This window comes from Elephantulus edwardii, unplaced genomic scaffold (assembly GCF_000299155.1).
Source record: "Elephantulus edwardii isolate Elephantulus edwardi_28Jun2011 unplaced genomic scaffold, EleEdw1.0 scaffold00095, whole genome shotgun sequence".
Classification (NCBI taxonomy): Eukaryota; Metazoa; Chordata; class Mammalia; order Macroscelidea; family Macroscelididae; genus Elephantulus; species Elephantulus edwardii.
In genome coordinates, this window is record NW_006399845.1 from 6,438,743 (window position 1) to 6,461,319 (window position 22,577).

Here is a 22,577-nt window from a genome sequence, read left to right on the forward strand (position 1 = left end):
ACTTTGAGGTTTAATCAGAGACACGTTTAGCTTCATACCAAGGAAGGCATAATTTTGTTTACACTAGCTTGAGAAGTCTGATGGGTCAAACGTGCAGGACATAATTCTCTGAACTCTTCGGCACTGGTTACAGCTATAGTTCAGATTTCTCTTGAGTTTTAATTGACTCATCTGTAAAGAGGTATGATACCACCAATTTAAAAAACCAAACCAACAACACCATGAGCAAACACTTTGTCAAAAGAATATTGTATTGTTGTAGATAGGTGCTATTGAGTCAGTTCTGACTTAATAGCAATCCTGTATATAACAGAACTAAACACTGCCCTGTCCTGCGTCACACTCCTCCTCCTCCTCCTCATCATCATCTTGTTAAGGCATGAATTCGTCTTGTAAGAGTTTCCTCTTTTCTTTTCTACTGAGTCTCAATTTGACCAAGCATGATGTCCTTCTCGAAAGATTACTCTCTTCTGGTAACATGCCCAAAGGAAGTGAGAAGAAGTCTTGAACATCTTCTAAGGAACATTCTGAGTGCACTTCTTGCAATACAAACATGTCTTTCCTTCTATCAGTCATGTATACATCAGTTTTTTTCTCTAGTCTTCCTTATTCATTCCTTCTGTATTCAAGTGTATTAGTCTTTCTGCAATATTATCACGACATTTTCACTTCTGCCTTGCCTTGAATTAGAAAAAGCGAGTATCTGACATGGACCCATCCTCAGTTTTCATTTATTCACTAAATGAGTATAGGGAGCCATTGTATCAAGCATGGACCTTGTTAGCCAATTCCTATACTAATATCATGATATTTTATTCAGACAGAAACTAGAGTAGCTATCAACTTGAACATACTATGTTTACCTTCAATAAACAATAGGCAATCTAGGAGGGGACATTTCACAGACAACACCTTGGAATTATAATTTTAAGACATTATATAAAAAGTATTTTATTCCCCCCCCCAAAAAAAAACACCATAATCCTGATGTATATAAAAAGGCATGACTCTAAAAACTGGATCTAGGCAAGTATTGTAAAGAACATAGCTACTGTTAAAGTATTAGACTGACCACCTTTGTCAGCTAATGAGGAAGGTTGTATCATATGAAACACAACGATTTGTGTGAGATAAATCCACCAGACAAAGAAGACAGGAGTGATAAAGACTTAAGTTGCCCTTGAAGTAGGAACATGAAGAGAATATTATTTCATTTCTCCTAAATAAGTATGATAGAAAAAGAATTTATGCCTTTGAGCTGTGGTGTTGGAGAAGAGCACTGAATATCCCATGGATGGCCAAGAGAGTGAACAGATATGTCTTGGAGGGTACAGCCAGAGGCAAAATGATGAGGCTTCTCCTCACATACTTTGGGCATGTTGCTAGGATGGGCTGTTCCTCGTAGAAGGACAGGATACCGGGAAGGGTGGCAGGTCGGCAAAGGAAAGGAAGACCCTCAAGGAGGGTTGATTGACAGAGTGACTGCTTCAATGGGCTCTTGTCTGTCAGAAAGTGTGAGGATGGCGTAGGATAGAACAGGGTTCAGGTCTTTTGCTCATAGGGTCGCCATGAGTTGTACTTGACTCAATGGCACCTAACAACAACAACAAATGGACCTTTAGAATTTCAAATTTTATCTTAGGTATTTTATTTGGTAGATGGCATTATAATTGTTTTTATGAAAGAAACAAGAAAATCCACCCAGAAACAGAATTCTTGACATTTTATTTTTACATAGATTTACATAGCTAGGTCCTTTTGTATATGGCATAACTTATGAACAAAACAAAAGATCAGGGAAAGGAGTCTTTACTCAAGAAGAAAACAATTTATCATAAAATTTCATAGTTTTTTCAGCCATGCTAGTCACATTTGCATCGTAGGGGGCAGATTTTCTATCCGTATATTGTCATGGTGAACAGGGCACCCTGAATACAAGGCTACTATAGTTCTTTTTGATATATTTCTGTTGTTGCTTGCTTGCTGTCTGGTAGATTCTAACTCCTGTTTGACATGAAACTTCAGATAATGAAACTGAGAACACTGGAATGGAGGAATCTAAGCTGCTTCTGAAATGCTGACCATCCTCGTTGAGGGTGAGGAGGAAAGTGAGGATAATTTTAGACAAAGTAGTGGAGTGAAAAAATTCACAGCAAATCAAATGTTAAGTACTTATGACGATCTATACCAAGACACACTCTGAAGCACCTGGAATGAGCTAAGAAATTTAGTAATGGCACTCAACATTAGGAGGAGGGGATCAAATGGGCAAAGGAACACGTATTACTCCTGACAAAAGAATATAGTGAGAACAGGCACCCCAGGAGGCTGTCTTATGACTATTTTTATAAAATAAAAATTAACTAAGATATTCAGTTCTCTAACAGCTGCACTTCTTCAAGCCATTGATGATTTAATCCAGCTCTGGAATTCTCACAAGAAAGTATAAGAAGGACTGATGGAAGTAAAGCCACTAGCAGAAAAGAACACTGTAGGCGAGTTGATTTAATGAAAACAACAACAACACAAAAAACCAAAAAACCCCAAAAGAACCACAACCCCAACCAATTATTATGAATCAAATTAACTAGATCATAGAGATCCATTTAAATGATCAAAAAAGAATGCCCATGAGATAGGAATATTCCTGAACTCCTGGAATTCAGTCAGAATGCTTGCCTTCCTTGTCATGTTTGTCAACAAGAATCTCTTTTCATGTTAGTCATAGAAAACAAGAGACCAGAAACAAGGAAATACTAAAATAAATCCCCAAACAAAAGCATGCAATTGGGAACATATGTTCCATAGGGAGTAGCAAACTGGAAGTGGACGTGGTCCTGAAGGATGCAAATGATTCAAAATAGGGACAGGTAATAGCTCTTGTGACCACACAATACATCAAGCATGGGTTACAGTAACCTGTGAGGTCAGAGTTAGTACACATGTTCCTTGTGCCTACGCCACTTACCATACCCGGCCAAGATGAATAATAAATACAAGGGAACAATAAGTAATCAAAATTTATTCTGCTGAAATGGAAAGAGGCAGGTTTTTGTGACAATTTTTCAAGTGCATCAGACAGGGACCACTAATGTCCTTGCCGCCCACGTCTTGGTTCCAGCAGGCATATTCTTTGTTTTTTGTACAAATCAGGAGTGGAAAAACATGAGTATGCAACCAAATCGCTGCAACTAAAAAAAGAAAGCCACAGTATAATTTTGGTGATATTATACTTGTTCTAGGGGTTGCCATGGAAATCTGGAAGCTAAGCTATTTCACTTTCCATATTTACCAAGTGACTCCAGCTCCTTTTAATGGCAACCCCATCACACACGAGAGGCAGCCTCTCTGCTGATCACAGAAGTGAGAGCTGAGGCCAGGAGAACATATGCAGAAGCAAGCCATATTCACACGTCTTGGCAGGCCCGAACATGCCTGGCCCCCAGAACGAACCGAGCCAGAAGGTAAATATGAAACAAAGATCATCAACGTCACTTTGAGGTTTCCTGCTGTGCAGGAAGAAATACATGCTAACGTTTCATCTTTCCCTGATGTCTGAGACCCAATGTCAAAAGGAAAAGGGGAAAGGACCCTTCTTCTGAAACCAAAGTGAGAGCCCTCAAACCAGAAGAAAGCGAGTTACTGGACCAAGGGAAGTTTTGCAAAGACACAGCCTTTTTATGCAGAGAGCATGAAGGCAAAAGCAAAACACCTAGGGGCTTTCCCATGCTGTGGAAAGGAGAGAGGTATACTTTCTCCTCCTTATTAAAGTTTTGCAATGAAATCTGCAATGTATCATCTTGACAGGATAGAATGATAATAGGATGACAGCTTAATGAATTTTGCAATAAAAAATGAGTGCACAGCACTTTCAGAGTTTACCATTTCTGGGAAACAACAAAGCACATGCAAAGCTTGGAATCAGACCTACTAAAGCCAGGTTTCTTCTCCCTCTTCTGGTTCCCTGAGGCCCACTCGCCTCATTATAGCATCTTGTCAAAGTTCACAGAAATCTGAGGTGGTGTGAATGTCAATGCTGGTTCTGTTTCAGTCCCTGTGTTAACAATAATCCTAAGACCAGTTTGCGTGATGTGTTATCACAATGATGGACTAAAGAGGGAGTTGATTAAGTGAAAAAAATTGGTCAACTATTTTCACTATAGTGTATAGGAGTTAACATTAAACCTTCTGGAAGGTTTCCTGTAGCAAAACAACCATTGATTTTGTCACTGGATAGACTGTTTTATCCTCTTTCTGTGGTGCTCATAATAACCATCTTCTTTGCAAAGAGAAAGAATGCAATTAAGACGAGCTTTCACAAAAGAGTGGGAAAGTCATTGTGGTTGATGTAGGGCTGAACCGAGGCACAAGAATGAGACCGGGCTAAGTAATGGGGAAGCTGGCCCTAGCACAGTGCTGTTCCACCACCCACAAGGCCAGAATGTTTTTGATGTTAGGCACTCTTGAATTGTGACTCTAACTCAAAGTAACCCTGTATACAACAGATCAAAACCTTGCTCCAGTCTCACAATAGATAAACAGGGAGCTGAATTATCAGCCATTCCACTACTCACATGATGAGCTCTATTATCTGAGAATCTAGATTTGAGTAGAGATGGCTTTCTGTTAACCAATCACTCTCCAATATCCTAGTCAGATAAAATATGGGTTTCTGAGGCTGTATAACACATGAGAGGAGGATGTCCATCTCTCTCTTTTTTTGTTTTTAGTCTTTCTTCATTGAGAATGATATGGGCTCTTGGTTTTACATTATATACTTTTCATTATGTTGACGAAATACCCTTCTATTTCAATTTTACTGAATGTCTTTCTCAGGAAGGGATGTTGGATTTTATCAAATGCTTTTTCTGCATTAATTGCTAAACTCATATGGTTCTTGTTATGGTTCGTTATTTGCTTTGTTAATGTGGTGAAATACGTTCACTGTTTTTCTTATGTTGAACCCACCCTGCATACCTGTTTATAAAGCCCACTTGGCCACGATGGATTCTCTTTTGGATGTGCTTTTGGATTCTGTTGGCAAGAATTTTTGTCCATCTCTTTTTGAGGGGCTGCTAGTGCATTCAAACTGCCACACAGATATAGTCTTTGAGTTAATAGCACAACTCTATCGACTATGCCACCAAAGCGCCCTACTGTTTGGAAGAAGCAAGTTATATATTTTGATATAACAGCTCTTTCTGAAATGGATTTGAAATAATGAATGTCATACACAATATAGGGAGCTCTGGTAGCCTAGTGGTAAGAATCTGCACTGAAATCCCAAAGGCATGTGGTTTGAATTCCACCAGTTGCTCTGCGGAAGAAGGATGGGCAATCTCTTCCCATGCGATGACCTGCCTCTGAAAACCTGCTGGAGGGTCAGCTATGGGTCAGTACTGACTCGCTAGTACACAACAACAACAACAACAACAAAAACACATGGAGGGAACTTTGTTTCAAATTACTTAAAAATAGGCCAACACTAAAGAAATATGCATTCTTTAGGAAGAGCACAAAAGCACATGCACGTGAACACTGTCACATGTGACCCACCCTCCAGCTGCGCAAACTTCGACTTTTTTCTACACATAGACATGCAAAGACTTTTTTCTTTTAACAAAGTAAAATCACATCCTACATAAAAACTTGCTCTGTTCATGCAGGTGATCACTGATAAAGACCTCAATATTTTTTGTTGTTGTTGTTCCATTATAATCTATTTTGGATTATTTTTCTTATCACCAACTTTCCACAGCATCATTCTGCTCTTCATACATGGTAACCACACATAATTAAACCAAGAACCACACTGCACCTTCTGTGGCCTGTGTAACAATAAGAACCCAATGCAAACAGGTGTGTCTGGATGCCTGGGATCTGCAAGAGACAAGCTGAGGAAAGGCCGAGGCTATGGTTCTGAGTGCCCCGATACAGGTGTCATGTCAACCCATGAATGGTACCCATTCCCAGTTATGTTCAACAAGGTAGACACACATGAGAAGCATAGAGGCTGAATTCTCAACCTCATAAGGCCTGTCTGGGAGAGCATCCAGGATGAATTAACTGCACCAAAAGAATTAATCAACACTATAATCCCAGCAGCTAGTTAACATGATCCATGTAAAACAAAGGCTAAGAATCCATTGCTGCCTCTTCTACAGCTTCTCCCAGGCTGCTGATACATTTGCACTCAAGCATCAAACAGGGTTTTCACTGGGGCCAAGAGGGTCCACATCACCCTCATATACACAAGCCTCTCCTTTGGAATCTGCAAACTCCAGAGGGGACTGTTTCCTTATTCATCCGTAGGTCCAAGGTAAGACTATAGCCTGATAGTCATCACAATCCTAGCTTACATTTATTAGGTGCTTACTATGTTCTAGGCCCTGTGTCAAGAAGCACTTTACACATCTTGGCCCACTTACTCATGGTAATTAGCCTCTGAGGAAGGTATTATTAGTAATTGATTTACAGATGAGAACATGGAAGTTCAGGGAAGGAAAGTAGACTTTTCTACTCATCATTTTAGAGCTCACAGGCATTTAAACAACGTGATTTGACTGCAGAACCACTATCCTAGCTGTCTTAAATGCCAACAGAGAATCTAAGAGATTCTCTGATGATGACAGAAATCAAGAAGTCCAAAGTCCCTAACTTTCTAAGCCAGCACTTTTGTAATTTCAGTTTTAGTATCATCATGAGAAAACTCGTCAAAATACAGATGCCTGAGGTCTAATCAAGACTTTCTCGCTCAGCATGTCACAGGGCCGAGACCAGGCACCTGTACATCTAAGAACAACTGTTCTAAGAAATGCTCGTTAACACACTGATTCAACAAATGAAAATCTGGGACCAAACAAGTCATAAAAAGCCACTGTACAAGCAACCAGTTAAAAGAAAGTGAAAAGGTCTGAGATCTTGTTCCCTCAGATCTTTTGCTATAGGTGTCTGGAAAATTACAGCGTGTGGTGTCAGTACCTTTCACCTAGATAGACCAGTCCACGTTCTGTTGTCTGATCTGTGTGGAAACTTGGAGATTAGGCAGTAATCTCTCTTGCTATCTGGCGAGCAGTTGAAAAACCTTGATCCATCTGTTCGGAGGCGATCACAAATGAGGATGACTGCCTTGGTCCAGCCTGGTAAAGCTCCCAGTGACTACATACTGCTCTCTGCCCAGCTAGTGCTGGATTTGGAGGGAGGCTGTCGTGTGGCTGCAACCTGCCAGTCTGCATGTTGAAAATCCCATTCAATACGGTCCAACTGCCCCCACGGCATGACAGCCCTGGAAGTGGGACAGATGGTTTGTATTGCTTCTGTAGCTCAGTCTCTCTAGGTTTCCCCAGGTAGGTCTCAAGAACCAACAAAGAACCTTTTGAAGACAACCTGGCATGAGGAAGGCAGACAAATCCCTTCTTTGACATCTGCTAGTTAGTTGTGTCAGAACCTTACCTGCCTCAGTTTACTTGTCTGTAAAATGGATCATGAGACTCTACTGCACAGGTTATTGTCAGTTACGTGGGTGAGATGAGCAAAGCATGGGCTCAACAGGCTATATTAATTAAATATTCAACTATTTTGGAGATCATTGACTTTATTTTTGTTGTTGTTGTTATTGAATGAAGTTCCACTCTAGGCTTGCCTGGTAGTCATACATAAAACACATTGATTTTTCTTCCTCCACACTAGTCTAACAGCTCTTTAAGATCAAATGTTTTCCTTTGGAAATTGAGCAGAGGTTTAAGGCTATGTCAAACAAGCCCACTCTAAAAGAGGCACATCTCTCTAAAACAATCCCTCAGGCTGGAACGAGAGGGTGGGAGAGTGACTTATCACAATGCAGGCTTTGAGTAGGAATGACTAGGCTCAAAAATCTGTTACTTTCTGTAGGTGTGACCTTGAGGACGTTATTTAATAACCATGTCATTTTCCTCAACTATCCAGCAGGAATAGTACTTGTGTCATATAACTGTGATGATATACCTAACTCAAGGCACCATTAGATTAAATTCATATAAGGAAAAAAGACATTTTTCTTAGGAAAATGGTTTCCAAGTTCAATTTTACAAATGATCTTTACATAGTCTTAAGTGTTATAGACAAGAGCTATCTCCTGTTACTTACAGAAATATTCCCTCTGTGTTCCTTCTGTTAGGCGTTACAGACTACCTATACTGTGGGTTAAACTATGACCTCCATTTTCTTTAGTATCTATCTCAAATATCTTCCTTTCAGAAACTATAATCTGACCAGTCACAGACAACGTTGATAGCTCGTTCTCACCTCACTAAAATAGTCCATGGCTTCCTGATGATTTGCTTTCGTTTTTTCCTCAATCTTGCAATTTCCCATAGTTTCCTTCTAATTGTTTCACAGAGCACTAATCTCAGAGACCACTCTTGTGTCATTTCTGGGCTCACTTTCACCACACACTGCCTTTCCTATGCAGCTTTTTAAAAATATTTATTCATTACTGCACATTTTTCTCCCACTCCACCAGCCCATCCTGCAAGGCATCCCTTGTTCCAGAGACATGCCACCTTCAAACTGACCAAAATCTCTACCTACTAGAGTACAGGAGAAACCATCTAACTCCAAATTTTGGGAGACTGCTACCATAGTGAAGAGAGCTTTCCTTTTGGGGGAAAAGAAAAAGCCACTTGGAAATGATCCCATTAACACTCTCAGATTAAACAGAAGAATCTAATGTTGCTGTGTGGGCACCAATCTAGTCTATTAAAACAGAAGGGAAGACTCCTAGCATTCTTCTAGGGGCATCAACTAATATGTCAGGTACTTCCAAGGTTCTAACATGCATGTACAGAGAACCAAGTCTGTGCAACTCCTAAGGTCACTCAAGGAGCTTCCTCTCTAGGAAGAGGGAGGCAAGTGACAGACTGAGGCCAAAAGCATTGGCATGGATCACTTTTGGGAGAAAATAAAGGGCCCCAACTTGCACAGAGCACAGGCAGTGCCAAGAGGTGGAAGTGGAAAGGAGAAAACTGTGTGCAGACAATACTCAACTGGAACCACTCGACAGAATGCACTTGAGTGAGCTACTCAAGGAACTTCAGACTCGTTAAGCATCTCAACTACGTACTGAAGAGAAAGCTGACCAATGGAATGCAAAGAAAATATTAAACTGGAAGTACATCAATGAGGACAAAAAGCACATAATTGCACTCAAAAGACATCAGGCAGGCAGACCTAAGAGGAAATGAGGTTTTGAAAATTATGAAGTTTGAAAGTAAGAGAGAGAAGAGGGGTGTGCGTGTGTGCAATAGCTCTAACAGGGTATTTGTTCTATGGTAAAAACCTAAAGAAAGATAAGGTAACAAAAAGAACGAACAGGTAGGAAAGCACAAAATGGATATAAGAGTGGTATGTATTCACTATCATATAAACAGTCACAGTACCTGAACTCCCTCTCGTCAAGTGAACAAGACATTTCAGTTTGTATACTTTAATTAAGGGATGAAGATTTGAATTGGTCAAAAGTTAAGAGTTAGTTTATGGACCTCAAATTCTCCATTGGTAGTTCACAAAATGATGCTAAGGTGGGATGCAATAGACATTTTTTCATCTTGACAATTACCTTAGTTATTAAATCAATGTCTATTAGAGATATTGCACCAAGTCCAGTAAAAATGTGTCCCCATATTTTACTGACTAGGATGAGGCCATGAGAAGGAAGTTGCTTTAACAGAGCATGAGTAATGTGTTGTGGTCTTGATGGTAAAAGAGGGTTTATATAAATGACTAAAGCAGTGAGCTGGGTATCAACTGGCCTCAAACTGAAAACATCATTATATGGAATATGTACTTCCCCCATCCCTCCATGGACTACGTACATTTTTAAAATAACCAATCACTTGTACTTTTAGAGTATTGGGAAAAAGTGTTTTGGTAAAGCAAATCCTTATGTGTCCCTAGACCGGATGAAGGGAAGGGCAGCGTTCTCTACTTTTGCAGGGTCCCGTCACCTCGCTGTGCCGGTGGCTCCATCTGAGAGGCTCTAGTCAGAACCTTCCAGCTCCTCAGACAGTGCTGTCTGTGCTGCTTCCATACTGATCTAATGTCTCAGATCAGAAATGCTTCCAAACCCAACTGCATACGAATGGTGGTATTTTGATAATTTTATAAAAGATACATTTTAATATACTTAATTAAAAGTTACTTCTGTGTGTATGTTGGTAAGTGACATTTGGTTGATAATGACTCACAGCAATCCTATGAACAAAAGATCCAAACTCTGACTTGTCCTACACCATCTTCACAAACTCCAGCACGCTCCCGTTCATCATTACCACTATTTTGTCAATCTATCCCATTGAGGCTCTTTCTCTCTTTCTCTGATCCTCTATCTTTTCCAGCATGTTGTCTTTTTCAAACAACTGTCCCCTGCTTTCAACATGCCCGAAGTATGTGAAATAGAGTTTCACCAACCACCCTGGTTGCACTTCCTCCAAAGTAAGACTAGTTTGAACTTTCAGCAGCCCATACATAGCATAGTCAGTACTCTTCTCAAACACCGCAACTCAAGGGCATAGATTCTTCTTCTATCATCCTTATTCACAGTCCAATTTTCATATGCACAGGAAATGTTTGAAAAAATAAAATCTCTTTGTGTATGTATAACCTTTTCAATGAAAATGTTTATTCTCGGAGTAAAAGCACCCCAAATATGTCCAAGCATATGGAGATTTAAGTCCTGTTCCAAAGGAGGAAAATTCCCAGTGTGTTTCCTCACACTAGGAGGAAAAAAGTGTATTGCTCTGCTCTCTCCCTGCTTCCTATCCTTCTGTCCACCATCTGCAGACAGTGACGCGGCAGCTTTTTTAGAAAAAAGTTTAGGCAGGTCTGCTTTCAGTACCTATATAACCAATGTTTCTGGCCCTTGTGTGATGAACTTAGTCTTGAGCAAAGATGGAATTTATTCCTTAGAAAGGGATATTATGCTGAAAAAGATGGAGGGTCACCAAAAGAGAGGAAGACCCTCAATGAGATGGATTGATGCTGTGATTTCAGCCATGACTTTAGAGTCTCAGAGATGATGAGGATGGCAATGGATAAGGCAAGTTTCAGGTTGGGTGTTCATAGGGTTACTATGAGTCGTACTCAACTTGATAGCACTTAACAACAACAACAACCTCTATAAAATGACTTACTCCCAGATTCCACTTGAAATCCTCTTCTGAAACTGCTTCTGCTTCAGTTTTACCACAAACTTCTCACTATCACCAACTCAGAGGAATTTACAATAACTGACTACCCTGGCCTGATTTGACTTTACAAGGCTAAGTACAAGACACGAGGTGACCACAGCTCTCCTGGATACCTGGGAAGCACATCAGTTGTAACCTGAAGCCTTGCTCAGCAGATGTGGGTGCGGACACTCCTGTGCCGTGTCCCCCACTGCACTCGGAGGGGAGCACGGCCATGTGCAGACAGACCACAGTGAGAATAAGTAAAAGATTTAAGAGGAGCACGGTTGTCATCAAAAGGAGAACAAAAAGAAAACTCAACCAATTACTACTCAATTCTGACTCCCAGTGACCCTCAAGGTCAGAGTTGAATTACCTGCCTTATGATTTCCAAAGCTGTAATTCTCTACAGAAGATGCTGATTGCCGCATTTTTCCCCCTTGGAAGAACTGATAGGTTTGAATTATAGGCTGTTCAGTTAGCAACCCCACTTAAACAGTATCAACAGGGTTCCTTATCAGAAGGGAAGCCAATCCATATCAATGTATGGTCAAAGCCTGAACACAGAGGGCAAAACTTCTGAACTAGATACTTTTCCAGGAATTTATCATTCTTAAGGAAATATGAGCACACTTAGTTACAAGATAACAGCTTTACTGATAAAACAAAAACCCAAAGACAACCCAAATGGTGTTAAACATGCTGTTAAGCTGATAGGTGTTTCAAGTTGGTACAAATACGAAGAGGCTCCAGAAACAACAAAATGAAACATTCACGTGGTGGTTGTGTTTGAGTCACTGCTGGGATCTTCTTGAAGGTCGTCTTCTCTCGGCTGTTGCTTTACTTTACCAAACATGATGTATCCTCGTCCAGAGATTGGTCTCTTATCACAATGTGTCCAAAGCTAGACTAAGTCTTGCCATTCTCAGTTCTTTTTTTTTTTTAAATTTTACTTTTTATTATATTTAGTGTGTGTACCGTCAAGTCAGATCTGACTGGTACAGGAGGAAATTGTCCCTCCTCCAGCAGAGCATCTGGTGGATTCGAACTGCATACCACTGGAATTGCAGTGCAGCTTCTTGCCACTAGGCCATCAGAGCTCCCTGCCATTCTGACTTCTAAGGAGCACTGTGGCTATAATTCTTTCAAAACAGACTTGTGTGTGCTTCTGGCGATCCTGACATGTACAATATTTGCCAACAGCATAATTCAAATGCATCAATTCCTCAGTTTCCTTATTGACTGACCAGCCAGTGTATGCATATGAGGTGATCAAAAATATCACATTAGTCTCTAAGGTGACTGTTCTGTTTCTTAACACTTTAAGGAGGTGCGGTTTTTTTGTTTTTGTTTTTTTTTCCTCTTTGAGTTGATCAGCCTAGTGCAATACATTGTTTAATGTCCTGACATCTGCTTCCAAGGGCACTGTCTGTAGATCTGAATGAAATTAAATCCTTGACAACTTTAATGTTTTCTCCATTTATCATCACATTGACACTGAATCAGTTAGGAAGGGTTTTGTTTTCTCTATTTTGAGGCATAATCCATAACTGAAAGCTAGCACCTTTGACCTTCCTCAGTAAATTCTCCAGTCTTCTTCCTCTTAACAAGCTAAGTTGTGTCATCTGTACATTGCAGGTAGGTAATGAGTCTGTCTACACTCCTGATCCCACCGTCTTCATACAGTCTAACTTCTAGGATTATATTTACAGACTGAATACATATGGTAAAAGGATAAACCCCCTTTGCTGATTTTAACCACCGAGTGTGTTCCAATTTACAGGTTTCATGTGTGTATCATTAGGTGCTTTGGAATTTCCATTCTTTCCAATGTTATCCATAATCTGTTAGGATCCACACAGTCAAGTGTGCTTTTGCAAAGTCAATAAAATGCAAGCAAAGATTTTTCTTGGTTTTTTGGGTTGTTTTTTTTTTTTCAGTCAGGATCCAGTTGAGGAAAAAAAAAAATTCAACTCATGGCAATGATATATCCCTTGTTCCAGTACTTATGAATGCAGCCTGGATTTCTGGCAGTCCCATGTCAGTGTACTGTCACAGTCATCTCAAAACAATATTCAGGACTACTTTACTGATGAGTGATGCTGTTGTTGTTGATTGCTTTCGAGGTGAGCACGACTCATTGCAACCCTATGAACTAAAGGCCTGAAGCCCCTCTACAACTATCAACATTTATCAAAGTTCATAGTTTCTGGAGGCAAGTTGTTTAGGAAGTGGATGCCACTCCTGCTTCCAAACCTGTGATATTAAAGATACTATTTGAGAATTTCCACATTCCACTGGCTCATCGAATGGGCATGTACATGGATCTCTTCCAATTATAACCAACTGGCTGCCTTCTAAATTTCTTGGCAAGTGAAGGCTTCTGGTGTTGTATACATTTGTTGAAACATCTTAATTGGTATCTTGTCCATTCCGGGAACCATGTGTTTGGTAAGTAGTTTCAGTTCAGCTTTGGCTTCTTTCTTCTGTACTATTGGTTCATGCACTTCCAGAAATGGCTGACCATTGCCCTGTCCTCTGAGAGTCACATTCTATTGAGGTCTGTGACTCACACTTATCAGCACTAAGTATGTCCTGAGGAGGAAAAGAAATTAAATCTATGGGAGCCATTCCGGAAACATGGTTCAGATGAACACCTGAATGAACACTTGCACTGTGTGTGAGAGGAGAAAATGTTTGGTGGTTTACCCAAAGACCTGTGGTTACTGGCCCCTGCCTTTTATTCTAAGCAATGCTGATTCTTGTCCTGTCAGGTCCATGCAGTGATGGAACCTGGACAGGCACAAAGGCACACATTTCTCAGGACCAGAGAAGGCAGCAGTTCACTGAGACCGGCTGAGGTGTTCACGTGGAGCATCAGGGAGGTGGACCAAGATGTCCCCCGAGTACCACACCCTCCCTGGGCTGTGGAACTTACGTTTCTCTGTGGACTGCACAGCATGGAAGAGTGTCAGGGGCCTCTCACTGCAGGACGGGGGTTTGGAGTCGCTGCTTTTCTTCCGAGAGAGGTGCAGCTGGGTATTGGTGAATGATGCATCCGGCACAGTGTTAAATATCTGCAAAGAACATAGCACAAAAAAGTCACATACTTCCCTGATCTGAAGAGAAGGCATAGGCCTGAATGGGCACAACAAAAGGCTTGGAGGCATCTCAGAGAAAACAGGCAAAGATATAAAAGGGCCATCAGCATTTAATCAGAACTTTTAGTCATTTCTAGGACCTAGTATTACACATTCCCTTTCGGAGGCTTATCCCAGAATTGAGAGAACATTTCTCCTGTTTCCAGCCATTCCTACTCTAAGATCAACAGATCTCCTTTATGCTGTTCTCTCCAGAGATATAAAGCAGCTGTGCTAAGTATAAAGTATTATCTTCTAATATTAGTTTGTTTTTTTCAAAAGTGTTTATTGTGATGAAGTAGATAAACACAACACTTGCCAGTCAGCCATTTTCACATGCACTGTTCAGCAACAGTCACTGTGCCCACCACGCTGTGCAGCAATCACAACATTCTGATTCCAGATTTTTCCATCATGTTTAACAGCAACTCCACATCCTTCAGAATTTAAAGATTACTTACTTTGTTCAGAACCAATTAAGATCCTTTCACTTTTCTTCACTGGTTCTGTTTCCTAGTTTTTGCCAATCACTTTACAACCTTAGAATGTGAAATGTGTATTTAATATTCCAGAAAGAACCCATCACATCCTAGGTAGGGCGCCACCTCTCTGTCCATCAGTCATCTCTGAGGAAGCACCCTTTGTCAGCCAGCAGCTCTGCCTCTGTACTCATGATTAGCTTGCTTTCTCTTATTTAAATGGGAAAGAAAAGTTCCTTATTTCCCTTAATGATAAAAGTATCATATAAATATTGCACACATTTTGAAAATTTAGAAAATTCATATTAATTTAACTCCTTAAATGCTATAATATAGAATTCAAATATTAATTTCTTACAGGCTTTACTTTTTTATTACTAGTTTTAGAAAGTCTATTGTTATATATGGTATGCATGAAAAAGAAAAATGTATATACATAAATCGAGCCTAAAAAACTCATTCTGGTTGTCAGAACCAACTCATAGCTTACCCCCCCAGGGGGGTTTTGGAGGTTGTAAATCACATGAGAAGAGGTTGCTTGTGGACTGGAACTGTAGGCCCCTTGGGTTGGTGGCACAACTCTTTACCACTAAGCCACCAGAGCTGCTTAAATATATTTAAAAGATATTCTACAATGGCTGCTATTAGAATGATAGAAATGATACTCCAACTATATTGAGATGTAAGGACCCTCGGGTAGTACAGATAAGCCTGTTCTTGACTGGTAATTGTAAGGGGTTGCCAGTTTGAACTCGCTCAGTGGCAGCAGAAACAAAGGCCTGGGAATCTATTTCCATAAGAACAGGAGCCGTGAAACCCCAAGGGAGCAGATCTGCTCCATAATGTGGATGCTGTGAGTCATCGCCCAACAGTAACACACTGAGATGTCCAAATGCTCTGATTCCCTCACTAGCATCTTTTGCTCTCTGGAGGTAGCTCCTTCTAGACACTCTCTTTCTAAGCAATGAGAAGGCTTTAGATGTGTAACAGGAAGTGGCTGCACCTTCACCTCTGGATGGCCCGGGACATACAAGGGTCTTTCTCATGGTCCTCTCTGTGTCATGTGCACGCACATTCAACAACAGAACTCAAGATCTGCCCCACAGAAAGCAAACTTGTAAGAATTGCAGGAATTTCAGCCCAAACAGCTGCTCTCCATGGGTTGGCAGGTCCTCAGGCTCCAATGATGCCAGCCAGCTGGTTAAGTCTGTCTCACTCCCATACACAGCTGTCTGAAAACAGCATTATCATATTTTCCCTAGGGCGCTGAAAACTTTCAACAAAATAAACTGAATCACTACAACATACTTGAGTTCAATTGGGGCTAGAGGATAAATAAGAGAAGACGACTAAAAGCAAAAGCAGCAACAAACCTGGGTTCAAAAAAATTAAACTACAATTGAAACAGGTACCACCATCATCATTATTTCAAAATGGTTCCCATATGTGAATGTTGGCACCTACCAGGCACCGTACTGACTGTTCTCGACAACTTACGGCTACACCACAGTTCACCTTTACATAAAGAAGATGCCATTTCACAATGAGAAGCTTCTGATACCCAGGTAAAGAGGCTTCAGATCACGACTGGAACCTCCAGGGTAATGGTTTCTAACAGGCATGCTCTCCACTTCTCAGCTGCCATTCTACTCCTCTTCCCCAACCAATCTTCTCTATGGAAATCAGTGTCCTAAACGCATAAGAACTGCTTTCCACAGATACTGATGTCCATTCACATTCTTCCTGCTCTGGTCAAGTGAAGTATCTTCAGTAATCTCCAACTTGTAAAACTCCGAATTAGTGAAAAACCGATTCTCATGTTCCTCCCACCCTGGCCTTTATGTTTCCCTTCCAAAGTTTTTTTTCTCTTCTTAACAAGTTACAGAGAATGAAATCCTTTTCTGATTACAGAGGGAGCAAGGGTAAAGTGTCCCTACTACTCATACTATTTTCAACTGTTAACAAAAATATAGCAATTATGACTTCCTAAGAATTATAGTAAATGTCAGAGGGACATGAAGAACAATTTGTGAGCAAGGACCATGCATTTAGACAGAAGTGTGAAAAACTGACTCCAAAACAATGTTTATACACACAGCTGAGTCGTGAGAAACACGGAAATGAGCTTCATTCTGCTCAGTGACCGTTCTATCTATATTTCTATCTATCTATCTATCTATCTATCTATCTATCTATCTATCTATCTATCTATCTATCTATCCATCCATCCATCCATCTATCCATCTATCTATCCCATTGTCATTGAGTCAGAACCAACTCATGGCTAACCCTTCAGCAAGTTTCTGAGATTCACACAGGAGATCGCTAATCTTTCTCTCAAGGAACAGCTGGTGGATTTGAGCCACCATAGCTTTTGAGTTAGTGGTGAAACGCTCTATGGAGTACCCCATCAGAGCTCCTTGTTATCTGTAAAACAAGAATTATTCCAGCACACTAGACTAGCTCTGAAGGAAGGCAAGTATTATGTGGCCAGGTGCCTGGTAAAGGTTGGTGGTTTAGATGACCTGGTGGCGGTAGTGGGAAAGAGCTGGTGATCTGCTCTTGTGGGGCAGGTGTCCCCTGTTCCACATGTGGTCGCTATGAGTCATGCCAACTCGACAGCAAACAGCAATTACAAGAATCAGCTCTGGAAGAGGACCATTTTTACCATAGGCAATAACTACAGTCCTAAAAGCCAGTTCTCTGGCTTTCACTGTGAGCCAGACCTAGGCTTCTGAAGACCTCAGATCCCTTCTCAGGATCAAATGCAAAAATGTATATGGATCACACTGGAAAATGTGTGGCAAACAAGGGAATAGCTTCCCTATTACTGCACTTTTGTTTTTCAAGGGGCAGCAACAACAGCTTATGAATTAGACTAAATCAGAGCAGATGACATAAAGATTCATTAAGAAGTCTTAGAAATCATTCTCTAAATTGTTTTTTGTTTAACTGATAATTGAAACTTGAACACATGCAAGTTGTCGAAACACACACTGCCCCCACCCCCACAAGAAAGACACCAGGAAACCAAACCACCCAAAACCAGCTGCCAGTGAGTCCATATCAAAGAAAGGCAACCCTGGTGTGCCAGGGTAGAGTTGTTCCACAGGGTATGAAAGTCTATGACCTTTTCAAAGCAGATCACCAGGCCTTTCTTCCAATGTGCCTCCCTGTAAGTTCAAACAAGCAATCTTTCAGTGACTATTCCAATGCTTAAATGTTTGGGGCACCTCCGAGTGTGTAAAGGCTGCTTACAGCTGTTCCCCTTCCAGCCAGGTCAGGACTGCCTCTGTGCAAAAAACTCAAGTTGGAATTCTGATAAAACTGAATTATTTCCAGTTTTGCAGGTTCTTCCAGGCTTTTTTTTTTAAAGTTTAGAAAAGATGATTTTAAAAGAATCGAATGAAGTTTTCCTCTGTCTACTGAGAAGAATTACTGTTTGAATGGCCCTGTGCAATGAAGAAATCATGACTGTATAGGAGCGAGGAGCAATGATTTATGGAGCTCTACCGTGTGGCGGAAACAGTTTAGTCATTTCAAAGTGACTTTCCAAATAAACACAGAAGGGGAGATTTTATTATATGCCCCCCATTCCCCATTAACAGTATCCACATTTACAAACAAATTCTGTCTTAGGAATGTTTTCGAGATAAAAATTAGGAAGACCATAAAGCTTTCTGAAACCACTGGGAAATATGATTGTAAAAGAAAAAGTGACTCTGAATAATTCTTTCAAGTATGCCTCATTTCAAGCTTCCTCTAAGTGTAATTAGTGGATCCATAAACATCAACTACTGTTTTTCCTTAAGCCTTGGGGTACAGTGGTTAGGAGCTTGGGCTTTGTAGTCAGACAGACCTGGTTAAGCACTGTGCTTGCTACTTATTCAATGGATAAGGCCTACAGCTACAGTGACCTCACCACCACGGTCTCTGACATCACAGACATTGTAATACAAATGCAGTACAGAACTTAAAGTTATTATTTGGGCTATGGAATTATACAAACAGGTTCAAATCCTGGCTTTGCCAAATTCTAGCTCTGTGATCTCACATGTTCCTGAACTCTTCAGGTCTATTTTCCTTCTGTAAATGGGGACCTAAAGATCTAATTGCATTGGGAAAAATCTGCTGTTGGGAACCTCTCTAGATTTCAGTCTGGAGACTAAGGTGCGCCTGATCCAGGCCATGGTCTTTGCAATTACTTGCTATGCATCAGAAAGCTGGACAATGCCTAGGGATGACAGGAGAACTGAGCCTTTGAGCTGTGGTGCTGGAGAAGAGTATTGAATATACCACAGACTGTTAGGAGAACAAACAGGTTTGTCCTAGATAGGGTGAAACTAAGCTGCTTCTTGGAGGCAAGGATTCTGAAGCTTTGTCTGACATACTTTGGTCATGTTACAAGGAGAAACAAGTCCTTGGAGAGAGAGATATCATGCTTGGGAGGATGGAGGGACAGTGCAAGAGAGGAAGACTCTCAATGACATGGATTGATTCAGTGACTGGGTTTTAATGGGGGTAGGTGTGTCAGAGACAATAAGGTTGGCTCAGAATAGAGCAGGGATTAGAGCTGTTGTACAAAGGGTCACTTTGAGTCGCAAGTGACTTGATGAAACATAACAATAACAATCCCTGTCTTGCAGAACTGTTGAAAAGATAATGCACATAAAATGCATTCTGTGCCAGGCATAGAACAGGCAGGAGGTAATGATGGCAAAAACAATAAATCAAAATTATCAAACTTTGTGGAGTGGGTTATCATGTTAAGCTACAGGGAAACTTGCAGAAGCTGGGACTTGTGAGGTTGAAAACTGCCCAGGAAAATGCAAACATTTTCCACTAAACCAAGTGATGGTAAAGTGTTAAGAGTATACCCTGTTGAAGGTAGAAAATTTGTACATTCCAGGAAAAATAGGGAAGCTTCAATGACTATCTGCTTTTTTGTATTTATATGTTTTATCTCATTAAAAATGAAGAAAAAAAAACAACACAGAACAACTCACAATAATCCTAAAAGATAGATACCTTTTTCCTTTTATAGGAAACTGAGACTTACTGAGATGAAATGACTTGTTCAAGGACACACAGATCATAGTACAGCTAAATTGGGACTTAAAACTGTCTGGGTCTTAACCACTTAATCTTTATGCTGCTGTTGTTAACTGTCATGGAGTTGGCTTTGACTTATGTGAATCCCAAGTACGAAAGGACAAAATGTTGCCTGGTCATAGGCCATCTTCCTGATCACTGTTGTTAGGTACTATCGAGCTCACTATTAATTACAGGGACTCTCTAAACAACGGATCTGCACTTTGCCCTACCCTGTGCTAGTCTCATAATCCTTGCCCTAGCCTGCACTTTGCTTGAGCCCACTGTTCTAGTTACTATGTCGATCCATCTCATCGAGAGTCTTCCTCTCTTTCATTGACCCTACCTTTCCCCAGCATGATATCTTTTTCTCCAGAACTGCTGACTCCTAACACCATGCCCACCATATGTGAGGTGAAGTTTCACCATCCTTGTATCTAAGGAGCACGCTGGTTGCATGTCCTCCGAGACAGATCTGTCTGTTGATCTTTTAGCAAACCAATGGATGTTCAATACTCTTTGCCAATATCATAATGCAAAGGCATAGATTCTTCTTCCGTTTTCCTTATTCACCGTCTACCTTTCAGATGCGTATGGTGCAAGTGAAAAGAACATGGCTTGGTATGTTTAAATCAAATGTTATTGCCTTGGTGTATTTTAAAGTACTACATGTGCCATACTCTGTAGTGATGCTGATGGTTTTCACTGCCTAATTTCTGGAAGGAAATTCCTCAACCTTTCTTCCTACTCTGCCTTAAGATTATCTTAGAGTGGCCCTGCTGGTATCTGAAATACTGGTGGTAGAGCTTCCAGCTTCAGAGCAATAAGCAAGCCACTACAGTACAACAAACTAACAGGTTGTTGGTGGTGTAGCCTTGATACATTATTGAGAGAGGACAAAATTAAAAAAAAAAAACAACCCTCCAAAATAAGTTTTGGAGTCTGATGGATCTGGTTCAGTCATTCAGTTGATTTGTGTCCTTGACCTAGTTATGTAATTCTCTGACCTTCAGACAGACACCTCATCCATAAAACCTCCCAGGGCTGTGCTCAGGACTGAAGATGATATATACATAGAATCTAATTCAGGGCTTGGCAGTAAGTATTTAATAAAAAGGGAGAATTAAAAAGTACAAATAAGGAAATAACTGGAGACACAATAATGAATTGCGTGCCGTCAGGACACAAGGATTTAATTTATAATTGTAAATTTAATGACTGCTCTTTGTAAAACATTGATCCTAACTGCTTACAGCAATGTTATAATTTGGTGTCTGTCTGCTGCTCCCCCCCCCCGAACTGTCTATAAAATGCAAATTTCATCTCCCCCTCCTGACACTGCAGAGCCCTGACACTAATAGAATTTTGTTACTTACATCACATATACATTTTTATACTTTTTTACAACTCTTGCTTGTTCCTGCAATTTAATGAAAAAAGGTTAGGAGTCTCCCTGTAATGTGTGTGGTTTGTTCTTTATTACGTGCTGTGATTTTTATGGGAGGGAAATTAGGTCATGATGAAGAGTTCCTGGTCTGTAACTACAAGTAGCTCTGAGACGATAAATCAACGACAGAGGCCAAGGAATTACAACACAGAACAGAAAGGCTTTTACACCAGGGGGGACTGACCAAGCACTTTCTGGAGATACAAATATAAACATCAGGGTCCCAGATAATGAGTTGGCTTGTTTAGTATAAAAAGCATCTGCTTTGGGAGAGGAGGACTACAATGACGGTAGCATATGGCTCACACACTGCCTACTTGTTCATCAGACCCCAGAATGGATGATGCTCTGGGCACCAGAACCCAAAACTCCAGTCCTTCCCATGCAAAGCCAGGCAAGTCTTAGCAGGTTTCATTTACTGTAACAGGTACAAAGCCAAATCCAGAGCCATAGCTACACAGAGGCTTTTTAAGGACAGCTGGAAGTCTGATGCCCTGTTGCTATCAGCATTTCGGTAGAGGGACTGGCAAATCTGAAAGTCGTTTGGGGAATTTTATTAAAACCTTCCTCAAAGAAACAAATTATATGTAGCAAACAAAGGTGTATAGAGATGGTCTGGGTAATCCTATCAGCTGTGATTTTTTTTTCTTTTTTATTAATTTTAATGAAAGTTTACAGAGACTTTGGATTTCCATACATTCTTTGTTGAAACAGTGATTTTCATTCATCCATAAAGGTTTCAGTTACCTTTGCTGATAAAGAGGAACAGGCTAAGCACAACAATGCACTTCACCCTCATTTGCATAACGTTATTGCATCCTTGGGGAAGCACTGGTGGCTCTGTGGCAAGAAGCTGTGCTGCAATCTTCCTTCTTTTTAAAAAAATAATTTTAATGAAAGTTTAGAGACTTAGGATTTCCATTCATTCACAGTTGCCCTTTTCTCCCAGCCCATCTCTCCCCCTCATTTCGTTCTCTCTTTGAAAAGTAAAAGAAAAATACTTTCATTGTTATACAATCCCTCCCCAAGTCCTCTCCACTGTGCAGCCTTCATTCTAGACTCCTGGCATGACAATAATACGTAATCACATATCTCGTACCAGAGGAATGTCTATCTGTACTTCATTTATTATGCAAAGGCTTTTGACTGTGTGGATCATAACAAACTGTGGCTGACTCTGAGAAGAATGGGAATCCCAGAACACTTGATCATGCTA

At 40.6% G+C, this 22,577-nt stretch overlaps 1 protein-coding gene across 2 annotated transcripts in view; it reads right to left on the bottom strand.

Moving 5' to 3' along the window:
• Window positions 1–22,577, bottom strand: part of ARHGAP26 (Rho GTPase activating protein 26) — a 636,281-nt gene that overhangs the window by 108,903 nt on the left and 504,801 nt on the right. For both annotated transcript variants that reach the window (XM_006891116.1, XM_006891115.1), the window contains exon 19: window positions 14,143–14,281. In XM_006891116.1, the coding sequence (XP_006891178.1) occupies window positions 14,143–14,281 (139 nt within the window). The remainder of the gene's footprint in view (window positions 1–14,142; window positions 14,282–22,577) is intronic.